This window comes from Falco punctatus, assembly GCF_963210335.1.
Source record: "Falco punctatus genome assembly, chromosome: 1".
Lineage (NCBI taxonomy): Eukaryota > Metazoa > Chordata > Aves > Falconiformes > Falconidae > Falco > Falco punctatus.
The window spans coordinates 111,604,953-111,623,338 of NC_137580.1; the positions used below are offsets into that span (position 1 = coordinate 111,604,953).

Consider the following 18,386-nt stretch of genomic DNA (forward strand, 5'->3'; position numbering starts at 1 on the left):
GTGCTGCAGGTAAGAAACCCGGGCAATAGGGCCAGGACAGCCTCCTCGGCAGCGAGGGGGGCACAGGGCTGAGGGGCCCCGGGGTGCGGTGCAGGATGGGGATGGGTGCAGGGATGCGGGGATACCTGCTCCCCCCTACCACGGGTACCCTGGGCAGGGCTCCCTGGCACCCACCACGTGGGTAATGCTGCAAAACCCCAAAGAGCCCCGGCTGCCTCCTGAACTCCATCGTTACAGCTCGGTCATAAATGTTTATGACAGGAGGGAAGGGAAGTAAATCACATTTATATCCCTTGTTTTCTTTAGTGGGGCACTAATTTGACAGGGAAGGGAAATTTTTGCTTATTTTACAACTTTGATTTGGGCTGCAATTTGATTTCAGTAGCTGGGAGGCGAACACAAAATCTTATTTTTATTCCGCAGTCGGTATAAAAATTTACATTTTGACACAGACCCCCGCTAACATTTTAGTGCAGATATAGCGGGCCTCCGGGCTTTTCACAAAACACATAACCCCACATATAATACACTCATAATTCACTAATGTTTGCTGAATGACAGGGTTAAGTGGCTGCTATTCCCGGCCTCCCACCACACTAATGTACTCCAGACCTGGGCTCCTTTTCTTCTGGATTGCAGTCAAATCGTTTCCTGCAGCTCTCGCAGTGGAAGCTCCTTCCACCCCGAATAAACACTACTTCCGAAATTATTTTCATTTGTTTTTCTAATCTAATTTTCCCCTTGGTGCTCCACTAATCATCAGTCCCATTAAGGGCTTGATGTGTTGCCTGCTTTTCAGCGAGGAGCCCATCCTGCATCCTGCCGCGCGCTGACCTTCACCAGCCCCATCCCTGCGGAGCCCCCCCGGAGTGATGCCCCTGGGTCTGGAAAGCTTGGTGGGGGCTGGACCAGTCTCTCCATCCCAGCCCCAACCTGCATCCCAGCCATGCCCCCGCTTGCGGGAACTGGTCTCATCCCAAGTGGAATAAGGTGAGTATTTAAGATGTTAAGGTGGGGCGGGGGGACATTGGCTCCACTCCATCCCCAGTGCCAAAACCAGCCGTGGGAGGATAGCTGGGGTGCAAAGAGGGTGCGGAGCCAGACGAGGCATCCAGCCTCCCCAGGGAGTAGGAGTGAGAAACCTTAAATGCGGGGAGGGACGAGGCTGACCCAGCCTCCTGCTCTTCATCACAGCCCCTGCCACCGGGCACAGCCTGCCGCCAGTTCTGCCCAGCAAAACAAGTCAAACCGGACCCATCCTCCTCCTCCCCTGCAGCCGCCCCCCCCGCCCCCCCCCCCGAGGCCGCTCTGGAAGGCACGTGGGGGGGTGCTTGCTGCTGTTTGTGGGAGATTCAATGGGGTTTTCCCCTCCAAAGAGGTGCTGCTCCCCCAGGCAGCCGCCCCCTCCCAGCCAGGTAAGCCAGTGCCCCAAAGGCAAGGACAAGGCAGGTATGATCCCCTCCCCCAGCCCCGTATCTCTCTAAGACACAGTGAGATGGATAAATAGATATGCTGACAACTGCCTAGATGACAGAAATTATTTCTAAGCCACAAAGTGCTTCCCCTCTGTCAGGGCTTGTAGGGCACCTCTCGGACATGCGTTAGGAAAGGGGGGGTGACGGAAAGCCGATATAGATGGCGACACGTGTCACCAATGTCCCTTACCCGGTACTTCCTGGGCTGGGTCATTTTTTACAGCAATTTGATGCATCCGCAGCAGGGTTGGCAGCGTCACAGCAGTGCGGCAATGCTGCCATAGCCCCCTGAGTTCGGACTCTCGCCAGGGAAGGCCACGGTCCCGGGGCAGGGATGCGATGCTGGGATGCCCAAGGGGCTGGACTGGGCGCACTGCGCAGGGGATGTGCTGGTCCAGCCCCACCGCACGGGGGTGATGGGGCTGCGCGCTATTCCGCCGGTTAGAAACGTTTCACCCCCGGCCCCCCAATGAAAGGGACTCCACAGATCTGTTCAAAACAGTTTATTGTATTTTTTCGTCAGACAAACACATTGATTTCTGGACCACAGTAGAGGATGGAAACCTTTCACAAACTTATTTATTTGAAAATACAAATATAAAATTATACTTTCCACATCTGTGATGTGAGAGACCCCCATCCACATAGTATTTTACAACAGGGCTTTAGAAAGCCATACACAGAGACCTGAAAGATGCTTGATATATATAGATACATATATATATGTATATATATAAAAAAAAAGTCACTACCAAAGTTCTCATCAGTTCATACTAAAGTATAAAAGGAAGGGCTAGGCCTGCCACTGTGCCATAGTTTATTTAGGTACATTTATGACCACCTGAAATGCTTAGACTTGCATCCTAGTACTGATGGAGTTCAGACCTCGTACAACAGAGAATGACGGGGATGTGCTACCTACAACGGTCGACGCGACACACGAGCCCACGCGTGGTGTTACGAGTATGTACAGAACAGAGAGCCGGGCGCACGGGCCAGCCCCGCTCCCCCCGGGGCTCCCCCCGCTCGGGCACGGAGCTCTCTCGAGACAACACAGTCAGACTGTTTGGGAACTGAGAACCGATCACGAGGATTTACTTTCTCAAACTACTACTTTTTTTTTTTTTTTTTTTTTTTTTTTTTTGGTAATTTTTGTTACAGTATTAAAGTATTGCTTAGCTTACAGAATCTCCTCACGTAGTGTTCGCACGCGGCAATGGGTTTGACTTGGATTCTGTACGTATGAAACTCTACAGTGTCTGTGCGCAGACCGGGATCTGCCGGTGTGTCTTCGATGCATCCTGTCTCTTCACCTTACACTAACTTCAGTTTTCTGTTTGAACTATTTCGCTTAAAAAAACAAACCAAACCGCTAAAAAAAATAATTCGGAAAATTCCACCCAAGAGACATTTCCATAGCATAAAAGACAGCTATGAGTTAGTGTTGGTTTTTTTTTTTTTTGTTTGTTTTTTTTTTTTTTTTGTAAACAGTTTCATATGCAATATCATACATAACCATGGCTGGCCTTCAGTAAAAATGTAGTAAACTATATTGCTTTATTATTGATTATGTTGCATTGAGTGAATGGCAGAAACAAAACAGGAAGGTAACTGTGGCTGGAGTCGCTAGCCCTCATTCACACTACAGATGAAAACAGCATCCTAGGCTTCAGAGCAGGGAAGAAAAGAAATCCGAACACCTTTCAGGTCGTTATTACCAACAATTACCCAATGGTTTAACTAGCCTAGCAAGATGTGTAACATTCACCAGTGGTACGCTGCTGTACAATGGAGAAAAAAAATAAACTTACAGCAAAGAGAGCCATGCTACCTTAAAGTCCAAGCTACAAATTCAACTTAAAATGAACATTTATGAAGTGTAAGAAAAAAGGGACAAAAATAATAATAAAAAAGGACAGATCAGGCTTCATTTTAATCAAGCCAATCCAATCACAAAGGATTTTTTTTATTTCGAAGGGGGGAGGGTAGCCGAGCTCCTGTGGCTTGCTACAGCTCCTCTGAACAGGTCCCCCGTGTCGGGGGTCCAGCTGGGAGAGGCTGTGGGTGCCCCCTGCCCACCCGATGGCCATCGCCCTCGGTGGGACACTGCGGGGGCAGCGCAGCCGTACCAGACCCTGGGAAAGGAAAGGGGCAATGGCCCTCGGCAGGGTCCTTCACCTGCTGGGCTTGACTGAAACAAAGAAGGTGGAGCTGAACCTTTGTGTTGAAAAATTTACAACCCCCCCCCCCAAACGAACGAACGAAGGAAAAAAAACAACAACCAAACCCCCTTCGAAATGGACTTCTAGATGAGTGGGGGACTAACGTGAACCTTAGTCTAGGTAGCCACATCAAAACATATCGGATTCCACGACATTTGTGCTATGGGCCACTGGGACTTCTCAAAAGGTATATAAACATCTAAAACATATTCACACAGATTAGCAATTTCTTCTGAGCATTCTTAAAAAAATATTTTTTTTTCTCTTAGTAAAATCGTTTTAATATACCGTGCCTCCCTCTTTTAAAAAATAAATTAAAAAAATCCAGTTTTGCATATCTAGCATTAGCATTTAAGGTAGTATGGCACATCCCCCTTTTCAAAGTCAAGGGTGGGGATCTACAAATGCCTTAGGAGTTTGCCAGCATTTTTAACATTGTGAGACCTTTGGTTAGTTGAAACCGCATCAGATCAGCAAAAGAAAAAAACCCAAAAACACAACAGAAAAAAAAAAAGAAAAGAGGAAAGAAAAAAAAAAAAAGAAAAGGAAAACCTTCCCAAAATTATTAGCATTTTTTTCTTAAATAAGAGAAAGTTCTATCCTTACTGGTCCTAAATCTGAATAACTACATCTAAATTTTTAACCTTAATTACGATACACCTACCAATATGTACTAGAAGAGGAAGAGAGAAAGAGGGGGGGGGGGAAAATTCACTACACTAGCATCAGGACAGCACTCTTACAAGATAGCCATTTTATACACTATTAACATACAACAATGATCAACAAAGAATATTCTATGAGGTGACAGGGAATGGAGAGGAAAACCAACTGGTAGTACAGTACATCATCAACATTGACAAAATATCAATAAAAAATTCCCTGACGGTACATTGAATTACAGGGAATTTGTTTTGTTGTTTTTTTTCATTTTTATTTTTTAAAGAATTGTTTTATTTAATTACTTGATCAAGTCTCAATATTTAAAAAGCGTCCAGCATTTTGCTTAAACCTGGTTGTTCTGAAATAAGAAAAAAACCTAAAATATTACATAAAAAGCATGATTCTTTTTTAAAAACAAGAAAAACAAGGTTTTCTCCTTTCAGTTAGCAGTATGGTGCCTTGTTTTTGTTAAAGATGCCTTGCTCTACCTTGTCTATTGAATGTCTACATTAGTCTACCTGTTAGTAAAATTTACAAAAATAGGAGTGCAGCAGCTTTTTTTAACAAATGTCGCATTCAGTGTCTTATACTGGCTGTACCTAAAGTACCAAATTTATAAACGTAACAATTTAAAAAAATATTAATAAAACTTGTCAATATTACGTTAAAAAAAGAAGAAATATATCCACACTACAGTATGTTCTTAATGCCACCTACCATGTTGTACTTCTAGTTTGCTGTTGCAGGCCTATTTACCAATATTAAAAAAATTAAATTAAAAAATATCCTTCATAAGTCTCCTCCCCCAACAGAGGACCATATATATAACAGCCAAATATTAAACATGTGCAAATAGGAAACTGTCAGTTTTTCCCCTACCAGTCACAGTGCAATGATGTTTTATACTTTATTTTTTTTTTTTAATTCTGTTTACAACTACAATAAATTAAAATCTTCCGTTGCTTCTAGGGTGAAACTTGTAGCACTGAGGTATTCCCAAAAAAAAAAAAAAAAAAAAAAAAAAAAGAAACAACCAAAAAACCAAAACCACAACCAAAAGTTGTTCCTAATTTGTTAATACAGAAGGTAATGGATAAAAAAGGTAACGATGCAAGCTGTAAAGCCGCTCCGCCTGCGGCAGGCGAGCGCGGAGGAGGGACCTCGCCTCCGCCCGGGCTGCACAGGGTGCCCAGGGCAGCTGAAATGACTGGACAGCGAGTTGATCTAGTTTAAAACAACTAAAAAAAGAAAAAAAAAAAAGAAAAAAAAAAAGGTGTGCTTTGAACCGTAAATGCAATAAATAGGAAAATCGTAGCTTCTTTTTCAGTCTTGGGAAAAGCAGGTTTTAAATTAAAAAAATACCACTAGACTGTTCCTTTGTAAGCTGTGCACGTCTGATAGCGAAGATGCTGGTATGACGCTAGGAGAGCTGGAAGGTCTACCACGCCTACGGAGCAAGCTGAACAGTGTGTGCATCACCTAACTCCCGCGGGCCAGCTCCGGCAGTTGGTCACAAAGTCTAAAACTTTCTTTTTTTTTTTTCTTCTTCTTCCATTTTCATAGAGAAACTGCCTTAGGCTGACTCCACCACAAAAATAGGTTTGTATTTCTCTTTCTTAATAGTTTATATGTAGTTAATGGAATTGTATATACAGTATTTTTTTTTTTTCAGAATTCACAATTTCAAAAAACCTTATATCACCTCTTTCAACAAAAAAAAGCACTTATAGAAAAAGGACGCACAAAAAGTTTGTAGTCCTTGCCTTATTGCCGAAAATAGATAGAATTAGGTTAACGAAGATGCCACAAATGAAAAGAAGGGCTAGAGAACCTGCTGCTCACCTGTGCTCCCCGCGCTCTGCAAGGCCACCCCGAAGCCCTGCCCGCTGCCGGCTCTGCTCCCCCCGCCACCCTCGGCAGCCGCAGAGCCGGGACCAGCGGCTGCGGCTCCTGTCACCATCTCAGCATCCTTTAAGCAACAACAACTACGTAAAACAGAAGGGAGAAGGAGGGGAGGTGGGAAAGATAACTGAAAGAAACCCCTTAATATAAACAGTTACACTATGGTTAGGCTCTCGCTAGATACACAAAGAATTAGAACTACGTGGCTACGAGACTATGTCAAAACGCTACGAAAAAATGTGGTTTGGAGAGGTTTAAAAAGGGGGAGGGGGGGGAACCCATCCAGAAAATAAAACGAACAAGAAATGGGTTTTATATACATACTTTTAAAAGCTGTTGTTTTTATAGTACAGCAGATTCATGAGATGATGAGAGAGATTTTTAAACAACCTAAGTCCGTCGAGTGCCACCTCCAGTTTGTTTGCGTTGCCGGTGATGATGTAGTGCTCAAAGTCTGATGAGATCATCCAACCGTGGGCCCGCTCAGAAACTTCGCCCCGTCTTGCCCGGACATCCAGAGAGACTCTGTGGGGGGAACGGCAGACATGGGACACAGGAGAGCGAGAGTTAGCTCGGGTCCATTGGGGGTTTTAACAACCCCCACCACAGCCCCCCCAAAGCGTCTGTGAGTGCTGTGCGGCCGCAGCGTGCCCCGATCCGTACTGAGGGCGAAGCCGGGCACACACAACCCTGGCTGCCCAGCGACAGCAAAACGCTGCTGGATCAATCCGAAGGACCAAAACTGTTCCTCGGGCACCTGTTATGCCAGGAGTTTACATGGTTTTGGTAAAAACCATTTTTTTCTAAAGGCACCGCTGAATTACTTGAAAGGCAACAATTTCTCAATTTCTGCAGGGGCAGGCTGCAGCAGGGATGATTTATTTTATAATGGAGGATTTGCCTTCTAATGTTCCCTCCCTGCTGGTGCTTAATGTTGAGATGGAAATAAATATTGGGGGCTGGCGGCGAGGAATGCGCACCCTGTGCTCTCATGTTTTCGGGGTGACGTCCAGCACCCACCCCCAGAGGGCTGCGCCCAGGTCCAGGACCTGCCGGCAGCCCACAGCCCGCAGGAAGGGCTGGTCCCTGCCCCGGGGACCCGCAGCTCCCCCAGCATCATCCTCCCTGGCTGCATCCTGCCCCGGGCAGCCGGTGCGGGACCAGATGCCTCGGGATGTGCTGCCGCGATAGAAATCTCAGACTTGGTGGTCCTTGAGGAATTAATAATAAGGCTCATTTCCTCCTCTCAAAAATCTATTTCAATTAGTAATGAGCAACATTAAAGGCACTTTCTGTTTTTAAGTCATTAATGGTTTGAGTCTTGGTCCTGGACAGTAAATGATGGTTACAGTGTGATGTGTTGTGGTAAGTGCAGAATGATTACGATACGTTAATCTGATGAATGCCACCTTCATCGCGGCGTTATTAGTGTGAATTATGATGCTCTGCTTAGGTCTCCAGCCAGCCTCGTGTCCCACCTCATTATTACAAAGGGTGGTGGCCCAGAAAACATGAAGGATTCTGACAAATTGATCTGTGAACAGCCACCGATACGTGCAAATAATAAGTGGGATTAAAGCAAGAGTGCCTATGCTGCTTTTTTCTCTCCCATAAAAAATACTGCTCGGTGGAGCAGATCAATTGATGGAGCAGTTTCAGGTAAGCCTGGGTGTATGTGGGTACATGAAGAGTAAACAGAAAGCCCCTTGACCCACTAGTATTTAGGTCTAAATCTATTTTTATGTAATTTAAAGCCTCCAAATGCTTCCCATAGCTCCCAGTCCCTGGACTAACTGCAAGGCTAAGCTCATGTGTGGGTTCTGGAGGCGGAGCAGGTGACACCCATCAGCAGCACTGGGCTGAAGGCAGAGGAGGGGACGTCACACTGGTACGGCCGGGGCAGGGACCGACAGCTCTGCACTGCACCGGGGGGGGGGAAACACCACTTTTCACTAACTTGACTTTTCTTGTCTACTCTGTTCTCAGTGTCAGAATATTTGTTTGCAAAGATGAGTATGCCAAAGGCCAACAACAACAAAAAAAAATAAAAAAATATTTAAATATTTAATTAACTTGAGCTTAGTTCAAAGGGTAGGAAACTGGCAGCGATCCAAGGATGCATTACTCAGGTAATGTCTTTAATTTAATTTGCTTAGGTTTAATTTTTTTTTAATCTTGATAATTGCTTTATGGTTACTAGTTACAATGTTATCTTCTAGCTGTAATATTTGGTACAGCACTTAATTAAGAATGATGCTTTCTCTGTAATAAAGCGGTGGGGCTCATCTATTTTTAGATCAGTGCACTGGTAGCAGATCTATAACCCCCACCGGGATGCTGCCAGCTGGCCCTTGGTGGCGTCCCCACCGGTTTCTGGGATCGCTGGTTTTCCCGTGGGGTTGTTGGCTCTCCAAATCATTGCACTAAGTGTCACCAATATGAAAATATGACTTCTGGGGAGTTTAGCTCCTGATCTCTCTTCCAGTTTCCAGCCCCTGAGATTGATTCAAATAACACAAATCACAGAAAGGAATGATTAAAGGCCAAGGAAAGACGAAATGAAGATAAAAAATCGTTCACTTAAAGTAAATATAGGGGAGATGGTAGTTTAGCACAAAGTACAAATGGTATATACTGTAATACCTCCAAGTGAGATGGCAACCAACCATGTGTAACGTTTCAATGGTATCCATTTGTAAAAGCCGTTGCAATCAAAGGTCCCTAAAATTGTACAATTGTTAAGTTCATCAGTGCTCTATACATGGGAACAGCTGATTATTAATTTTGGCAAGAAATTATCAAAGGACTTGAGAGACTGTGTTGCCAGCATGAATAGGTATTTCCGAGAGCTGTTCTTGGTCACTGGTGACTCGGTGTGCTGAACCCTGCGGGTACCTTTCCGAGACCATCATCTTTTCATTCCCCCAGTTGCAAAAATAAGCTCTGGGTTGTCCCTTCCTTACTTTTAAACCAGGGTTAGTAAATGGAGAGTGTTAAATAAATATATATGTAAAAAAAAAGAAAAAAAGAAAAAAGCTACGGGATTTTTTGCAGTTATTGGGGAAATTAAGAGGCTGCCAATCTGCAAGTCAAATACATAATTGTCCTTTGGAGAAGTGTTAGTGCAGACAAATCTGGGTGGGCAGGCTTGTACCCTGTCACTTGAAAAATTGGGGTGCTGCCAGGGCCAGAGCGCCCAAGTTTTCAAGAACAAACAGGCCTTTTTCTTTAGGTGAAAAATGGAAACGAGGTGCTGTAAGTGGTGAGAGACGGCAGTTTAAATGGATGCAGCTCTTAGCAGAGCAAGGACATTCCATGGTCGGTACCAGGACTGATGCAAAGGGATCGTCGTGGGCAGGACCCGGGGGGAACTGGGCACAAGGGCACAAATGGAGGCAGCAGTGTTTTTATTGTTGGTCTTTTTGGGTACCGGTTGCTTATGTGATAAACCCAAGACAATTTCAGGAACTTTGTCTGCACTACGCTCCTGCTCCCCCCACTCATCCCATTCGGTCCAGGAGCTCAGCTCTCTGCCCGGTCTGAGGGAACTCAGGGGAGCCCTCTGTACTGTGCCATGTTTGTGGTACAGGAGGGCAAAAAATACAAAAACCTCATCATTTTACAACAAAAAGGGGAACAGTGACAGTTTTTCTGTCTGGGAGACTGACAGCCACCAAAGAGGTGCAACCACATTCATGCTAACACACACAGGTCAGATGGTGTGCTCTGAACACCAGCATGCAGCCTTGTTAAGCAAATCTCCATCGCCCGTCATTAGTGAGCTGGCAGACCCACGGCGTTAAGAGCGGCTGTCCCAACGACCTGATGGCGCAACAGCAGCGCTTCACTTGCCGCCTGCAGGTTTTATGGGCTGTCAGTGGCACCGCAGCCGGCTGGGGGTGACCTGGGAGGTTGGCAAATGCCAGTGGCTGGCACTGGTCCGTGGGGATGCTGCTGCTGCTGCAGGGGTGGGTGATGGGGAGCGGGGTGGGGTGGCTGTGCCCTTGTGAGGGTGGCTCTGGGCACCCTGAGGTCCCTCTGGGCACCCTGGGGTCCTGCCAGCCCAATTAATGAGCCACCTTGTGCATGTTTAGGTGGGCACAGGGACTTGTACGTTGTCTGCAAATGGGTGCGTCAGCCGGGATGGGTGGTTGGGCTGATATAAAGCCCATAATAAATAAGCAGGAGCTTTAAAGCCCATAATTGTTAAATATTTCCTTTGGACAAACGTCAAGCCTGGACTGCAGAAGGCAGCAGACAAGCGTTTCCAGCCGAGCTGGTAACTGCAGCGGCACAGTCAGTTGGCACAGCTCTAGCAGGCTACGGCAGCAAGGTGCTACGCTCGCCGTCAGGTCATTGTTAACCAGAGAAAGCCACAAAACCCCCAACATACCCCCCCTCTGATGTCATCAAACAATGAGACACCCCCCAGCCCCGCCCCGTGACCGAGAAGCGGGGCAGCGGCCGCGGTGCGCACAGTACTTACGGCGATGCCATGGCCGAAGCCGGAGCCCGGCTGCGGGCTGGCGGCGCTTATGTAGTTACCCACGCCGGAGTCCTGGCTGGCCGTGCCGTAGAGGTCCGCGACGGGCCCTGGGCTGTTGGCCCCGGGGAAGCCTCCGGGTCGGGCTGGGTTGGAGCCTGCCGGGGAAGCGGGTGCGCCAAAATTCGGTTGAGCACTGTAGCTATTCAAGACTGGTGTGCAGAGAATAAAGCTGGGTATGAGGCCAGACGCCAGGCATGCACCGTTATTACAAAGCCAAACACCAGAATAAACAGCCTAGGCCCAACTTCTAACACTTAACCAAGGCCATGCGATAGGAGAGCAAGTACTGGATAAGAGTCAGCCCGTACTACTACGAAGCTTAGAGCTCCAAAAATATATATATGGATATATATAAAAAAAAAAGAACAATCATTCAACACACTACTGCAACCAGAGACTGGAGGTGCTCAGTTTCACCAAATTATCACAAAATATAATAGGTATTTTTCAACATCTGACTTGATGCTCATGCAGTAGTAACAAGTTCTCTAGGTCTGGGCACGCCGAGACAGCATTCACATCCCATGCAAACTACAAAGGAACTAGTTTGAGACTACACATTGTGGTAATATTGATATTAAAATGTTGACAGCAAATAACTTCAATCGCATCTAGGAAAATCGTTTTTGGATCCATTCGATACTTTTGGAAAAAACCCGCCCTTTTAAATCAGTAAGCTGTAGAAATAGTTCAATAGTTGATTGTAGTTGTTTTGTTTTTTTCTTTAAATGGTATGGAATGGAACAGTTTGGATTTCTTTTTTTTTTAATATGACCAAGGAGAGTGTTGGTTTATTTAATTTTTTTTTTTCCTTTTGATTTGGAGAGCGAAGACCTACCTTCGTCTCCAAAACCATGCTTGGGACATCAACCAAAATTAAACAAATAAATAAAGATCAAAAGCAAAAAAAACCAGAATTCCAGAGGGTGTATGACAACTCACCTCCTAATGTGGAAGTAAAAGAAAATTTTATTTTTTTCCTCCCTTTATTTTTTCTTTTTTTTGAGACAGAAAAACAATGTAAATAAGAATGATACTAAAGAATAAATTTAGATATTAAAGCATGTTAGATGATCAGGCTTCTGGCATCTCTCACAGTTGCTCTTGGATGTAAAATTTATGAGGAAGAAGTTTCAATGCAAAAGAAAAGTTAGCGGACTAGGAGGAGCTGGATGGAAATGGCTTGCGGGAAGCTGGAGCTACACCTGAGTGGTACTTGCAAGGTCCTTCAGGAGCACACGGAGACTCGCCTGCCCGCACCAGCTACCGCCTCACCACCCCCTTGGCACACTGCTGCTGGCAGCGCCCAGCACCAGGGCACGGCCCCACAGCGGTGCCCAACACCGCACCCCCTGCCCCGCGGCAGCCACCGGCACCAGTGCGGCCAGCACCTGCCCCGCGGAGCCCAGCACCTCCACGCTCCAGGCTGTGCCAAGAGTTTGTTCTTCAGCCTTTTCCTCTGGATGCAACTTCCCATGTGTCTTCATGAAGTGCTACAAAGGGTTCGTAAGGTTTGAGAGCCCACAATAACCCTCAGCCACTGGCCCACTGGTCAGAGTCGCTAGCCCACCAGTCAGAGCCACCAGCTTACCAGTCAGAGCCACTAGCCCACTGGTCAGAGCCACTAGCCCACAAGCAGAGCCACACCAACCAGCTGTGGGTTCTCCTGGGGGTGGGAGCAGCGCAGGGCAGCCCGAGGTGGGGCTCTGGCAGCACCTTACGTGGGCTGCGGTGGGCTCAGCCTGGGTTTTCTGCTGGGCCACCACCTCTCCTGTCCTGGCCCCCTCCCCCTGCACCGCCCCCCCGAGAGGTCCCCATTTTTCAAATGAATGAATAAACCCATCCAAAAAAAGTCAACCCAGCAGCTGTTGGCTCTGCAATGACAGGAGAGTAAATCTTACAAAATAAGTGATTTAATGCAGCTCTGAACTGGTAGCAGGGGAAAGTAAGTAGGACATCTAAGCTAGCAAGTTAAAAGAAATAAGGCATGAGAGAGTAAACAGATTTTGGAATTCACTGGCAAACAAAGCGCCTTTTTTTTATTATTAAAGATTAAATGTCAAGATAACATTTGGCCTTCTCACTCATGAAGAAAAATATCCAGCTGAGATGTTCAAAAGCCCTTTATTACTCTACGCTAGCACTTTTTTTCCCCCCTTTTCTTCCTTCTGGTTCAATAAAACGCAGGCAAGTTTTACTGCCAAGTCACAGAAAACCCAGTCGGCCAGTCCGAGCCAAGGCAGGAGCGCGCCAGGGGGATGCGGCAAGGCAAGGGGGGACCCTGTCAGTGAAACACCCCTGCAAAGCCCCGCGGCAGCACCAGGACAGCCCACCATGCCGCCTCGGGGCCAGAAGTGGGGACCGGCCTCGGCCCCCTGCCTACACGATGCCCAGAGCCCCCTGCCACCGCGGCCACCATGGAGCGGCACACATGCCCGTGAGCCGTGCCCAACCGGGCAGACGTACACCGTGGCATCCAGAGGGATGTCCTTCTCATTGCCGGGGCGTAACGTAAGAAAAAGGTAATTTTCTATCTACCGAACATGAGGTGAATATCCACACTGCTTGCAGGAGTGCCTGCGGAAAAACAGGCACAGCAAAATCCCACCTGCCACCCCAGTGCCCGGCGATGCCCCGGCACGGCTCCATGCTGCCCGTGCCAAAGCCTGGAGACCTGCAGAGAAAGGGCTGGAAGCTTCTACAGAGCTGGTGCTCTGCTCCAACCCAATAAATGAATTTATTTATTCACGAGGAGGTTGAGCACTCCTCAGAAACTGCACTTTACCGATTCGCTCAGCCCTGGTGAGCTGCTCAATATTTGTCTTCTGACAAAAGCTGCGCGTCAGCTCACCTGGAGCCAGAGGCACTCCCACCACTGCTCCGGAACACCACCATGGGGACCTCCAGCAACTCTCCCAACATGCAAAACATGACGCATTTGGGTGAGAAATAGCCAGAAACAAATTTGTTTTACACAAACCTGGAATAATCTGACACTAAAACAAACAAGAAAAAAAACCCAAATCCTCCAGACACTGTTTCAGTGCTCGAAAAAAATTTAGGTCTCTTTGGAGACACGTATCTTTATGACAAAGTTCCCAATGTCAGCTCCATTGCTGGAGGAGGCAGAAGCTGTCCAAGAGCCATGGCTGCTGGAAACTTGCGGGAATCTCGGAGTGTTAAGATTAATGCCTTGCAGGTTGCAAGGAATCCAAGAATCCCTCCCCCCGCCCCGACCACCTGCAGTAATAACAGGGAATAATTAAAGGCAGAAGTGCAGGAGCATGCTGCTGGAAGGCTGTCAGGGGGCTGTGCTGTCCCAGGAGAGGGGGGGGAACCACGGGCCACATCCTGCTGCTGCTCAGCAGAGCCCAGCGGCAAAGCCTGCCCTCTGGCCTGGTCCCAGCAGAGGAGCTGCCCGAGCTGCCCAAGTGTCTCCCGACTCTGGTTTGCTGGGGGACCCATCAGACTGAGCATCACCGGGGGGGTCGGCAGGGCCATCTCCTCCCCTTCCAAGGACTGCCAGCACTTGGGAAGTCCTGGTAGTCAAAGCAGCCCTTTCTGATGTGCTCCAAAAGGTTCAGGTCCAATTTGCCAGCCAACTGCACGGGAACCCATCCCGCACCGGACGTTTTCACAGCTGCAGGACTGTGGCTAAGGGCTGCGAGCTCAAGGGTTTTCCCTGCACATAATGTGCGATCCCAAGGGTCACCGGGAAGCCCTGTGACAGATCAAGGTCAGGAGAGATGTGGAAAAGATGAGATGTGTCTGTAAATCACAGCCAACCAACTTTTTATCTACTTCAGCCCCAGCGCCCTCCCACCCCCCACGTTGCAGAAGCTCCTTCCTGCGCTGACAGAGATCAAGAGACAGCAGCCAAGGGACGTGGCAGTGATGGGAATGAGGAAGTTTAATGTCTTGTTTGCCTCACCTGGAATTTGCAGTGGCTTCTCTCCATGGAAAAAGCTCTGAGCTTGTGAATTTTGACCAGTAAGTGATGATTTGCCTGCAGGTCAGAGGGGCGGGCTCTGGGGAGCATCGGGCTCTACCCTGCTGAAAGGCAATGAAGGGAAGCAAGATGGGGCGCCAGACACCGAAGCAAATGCATGTTCACAAAGCAGCCCCAGAACAGGCTTTTCTTTAAATGCAAAGCATTGGTGATGGTGGAGTTGGGATCTGCTGCGCACGGCTGGCAAGGTGAGAGCTGCACCTTGGCTGCAGGGCTGGCTGGGAGAGCCGTGACAAACATCGGTGCTGCCTCCGCCTTCCAGAGGCGATAGCAAGAGACAAACACCACTGCTGACGAGGATTGAAACAGGTAAAAGGACCTTAGACTCGGTGCCCTGCCACACCCCGCTGCCTGCGTCCAGTATTCCCAGTGGGCCGGTTCTGCGATGGCCGAAGCCAGGGTTTGCTGCGCTGCCCCGCTGCAGCCCACGTGCCGGGTCTCATCCCAGGGACGTGTTTGGTGCAACCCAGTGTGTTCGCTGTACCCTCCCCTCTACCTGAGCTGCATCTCCTCAAAGGAGAATCCACCAAAAGCCTTTCTGCTAAAATAAATATGAGCTTGGAGATAATTTTAAAAGGCATCCATAACCTCAAGACAGCGCTTCAGCGAGCAAGGCTTTTTTATTACTAACTCATCTTGGCATCCTTTAGCAGAGCTGTCTTTATCCACATCTAATGTGCGTTTCAGATGCTTCTCAATGCAACGTTCGGGCAACAAGTGATTTATGTCAAAGGAGCCGGGAGCTGGAGCCTGAAACACACCTGGTTCACGCGGAGGCAGGAGGCTCAGGGCTACAAAACGCTCTGCTGGGAGCTGGGACGGAGCGTGCTGGAGCTTGCTTATCAAGTGCCTTCTCCTGCAAACTGCCACATTAACACAGACCCTGCTCATACATTAATCCGCCTTCAACAAGAAAGGTCACGACTGAAAGATAAACTCTCTTCCGATGAACTCTTGAGAAATTTCTAAGTCAGGATTCATTATGACATTTGCCTTAGCGAATCGCGTATCACACTGATGAGGATCCAGGCGCCTCGCTGCGGGGGCGGAGAGGGCAGCTGGGTAAAGCACAACAAGTCAGATGCTGGAATCCCACCCAGATAAACTCAACTCAGCCGTGAATGATGAAGGGAAGGAAGGAGGGAGAGGGAAGAGAACTGTGAGGATTCTGACATTACTGTTCTGCAAGGGGATCGTGCACGGTACCGAGCTGATGGTCAGGATGACAAAGCAACACTAAAGTACGTTGCACCTCAAAGGAAACAAAGCAGGTGACATACGTACAGAGGTGTGTAAGACAGACGATCGCTGTCCCCTGCACACAGCCCACAGTCTTCAGCAACAATGTGTTTCCCTCTTCTACAGCACCAAACCCCAAAGATTTAACCAACACTACAGGAGGAGAACTGGCTCCTACAGCAGCCTCTTCACTGTTAACTACTGTGGTTTTGCTTTCTTTCTAACACATAACAAATACGAGTATTTCAAAAGTAAAAAAAAAAAAAAAAAAAGAAAAGAAAAGAAAAAGAAAGGTGAGGAACGGTACAAACCGCAACTAGAGAAACTCGTGCCTGCCTTCCCAGCCATGGTGCGCCGGCAAGAAAAACCTCAAGTTTGAAAGAAACCACAACGATTTACTGGATTTCCTCTTTGAGAAGCAGCAGGGTACTTCAGGATGAGATACAGTGCCCCATTATCACAGCTAGAAATACATTTTGCACTTGAGAGAGCAGCTGAGAGCAGAATGGAGCAGAATGGAGCCACCCCAGCTTCTCCCCACCCACTGGCACCCACGTCCCGCCCGCATCCCACCGAGACCCGCGGGACCCCTGGCTGCATGCGCTCGCCCCGGAGGGTGTGCTGCTCAGCACTAAACGAACGCTTCCAAAGACCTGTCTAGTAACACTCGGCCATAGCCTTCACCTCCTGGAGAGGGGTCCTTGGCCCTGGGCATGGCACGGGTGGGCAGCTCTGCTCCTTCTGGCAGGGCAGGTGGCAGAGCCCAGCTGCAGACAGAGGTGCTCCCCAGAAAGCAGGTCCTGTTATCTAAACCCACATGGGGAACGCAGCGAAGTGTATACAGAAGAAAAAAAAGATGAAATACCCTTCTGTGAACATGCATGCTTTATGCGTCAGGTTAGCAGTTTATTTTTACAAGTGGAGCAAATGCCAGAAGCTGCCAGGGCAGAGGCTCCCACTGCACGGCCGCCGGCACGAGAGACTGCCCTCCCTCTGCACCCCTCGGCTTCAAGAGCAGCTCCTTCTCGTCAGAAACTCACTCCTGATCTCACACCAAGTGTTCTCTACGCCAGCACCGGCCATCTCCAGCATGGCTCTCCTCCAGCCCTCCTTGCCCCGCTGGCCCCAGGGCGGCTCTCTGCACAAACAGGCTTCCCGACAACTTGTTGATCCAGCGCTCTAATTTCTGGATGACTCTCTCATCTACCATAAACAGCCATGCACAATTTGGCAGGCATTTCTACCATCAATGTTTATGATAATAACTAAACGTGCTTGAAAGCAGCAGGAAATTTTCAATATAACCATCATTAAGACAAAATGCTTTAAATCAAAGCCATTACCCACCACCAAGACTCAAAGCTCACAAGATTAGGCTGTTTTTCTCTCTTTATGAAAAATTCATATAACATGCTGCAAACATAATCTTCCAGCTCGAAGGAGTAAATGATATAATAACATTGAATGCCGCTGACAGGGATGGCAACAGGCGGGGGCTGGGGGGCACAGGGCAGGCAGGTGCCGCTCGGCAGCAGCCCGGCGGGGTGAGCCGATGGAGGGCGGGTACCCCAGCCACGCCAGGCACTATTTACCCTCACACACTGCCACCCATCCCTCTGCCCATGATGGGTCCAGTGGGGCTGCAAAGCAGGGTCATGAGGATGCCACAGTCTGGAGGCATTTAATTTGAGTCACTTGGGATTTACTGCTGGATTTTAAGAGATTTTCCCAGAAGGAATATCACCTGTTACCCAAGCATTCGAGCCTGCTGTGCCGCCTCGGCAGCAGCCCAAGCACCGACACTGCAGAGGATGTTACAGTAAAATGATGGCGGCTGAAGCAGGGAAGATCGCAGCCTTCCTCGGGGATCCCCTGTGTCCTGAAGCATGAGCACTAATGGCCATGGTGCAGCCAGCATGACTAACAGACCAGCAGTCACAGCGTGACGCTGACGCTTTAAATAACCAGCCCCAGTATGGACTGCGGGAAAACTTAGCACCACATGCAAATCTTGTATCATTAGTGCTTAGAGCCTCATAAATATCATTAGCTAGCACGGCACCCACATTACAGATAGCTTGGCCAAAGCTAATTCTTTGTGCATTCACAGCTGAAGTTAATGGGAGCTTATACCTTGCTTTTCAGAGATGTTAACAACCAAGATGTGATTTACCCGAAACTGGATGCACAAATTAATGCCGGTCTGAAATAAGACGTCAGTGCTCCTGGTCCTTGGCTGCCTGTTCAGGCTGCCAGAGTGCACAGGCACAGCTCCGAGAACTAAATGCTCATGTTCAGGCTCGTTTTTTCTACACCGATCACCGCACACA

At 48.2% G+C, this 18,386-nt stretch overlaps 2 protein-coding genes across 14 annotated transcripts in view; one reads left to right on the plus strand and one right to left on the minus strand.

Annotated features, from left to right (window-relative positions):
- LOC308058458 (uncharacterized protein) overlaps positions 1-2,664 on the plus strand; it is a 34,600-nt gene extending 31,936 nt beyond the window's left edge. The window contains exon 4 of the mRNA XM_080374249.1: positions 800-2,664. Coding sequence (XP_080230375.1) covers positions 800-873 — 74 coding nt within the window. The 3' untranslated portion in view covers positions 874-2,664. The remainder of the gene's footprint in view (positions 1-799) is intronic.
- MSI2 (musashi RNA binding protein 2) overlaps positions 1,964-18,386 on the minus strand; it is a 255,752-nt gene continuing 239,329 nt past the window's right edge. For 6 of the 13 annotated variants that reach the window (XR_013925802.1, XM_080374221.1, XM_080374213.1 and 3 more), the window contains 3 exons: positions 10,749-10,903; positions 8,906-8,983; positions 1,964-6,787 (listed from right to left, as the gene is read on the minus strand). Coding sequence is in view for 12 of the 13 variants with exons in the window: in XM_080374221.1 (XP_080230347.1) it covers positions 8,942-8,983; positions 10,749-10,903 (197 nt within the window). In the remaining variant the exon portion in view is untranslated. Of the gene's footprint in view, positions 6,788-8,905; positions 8,984-10,748; positions 10,958-18,386 lie in introns of all 13 variants that reach the window. The other 7 variants (XM_080374212.1, XM_080374219.1, XM_080374220.1 and 4 more) reach the window with 2 other exon arrangements.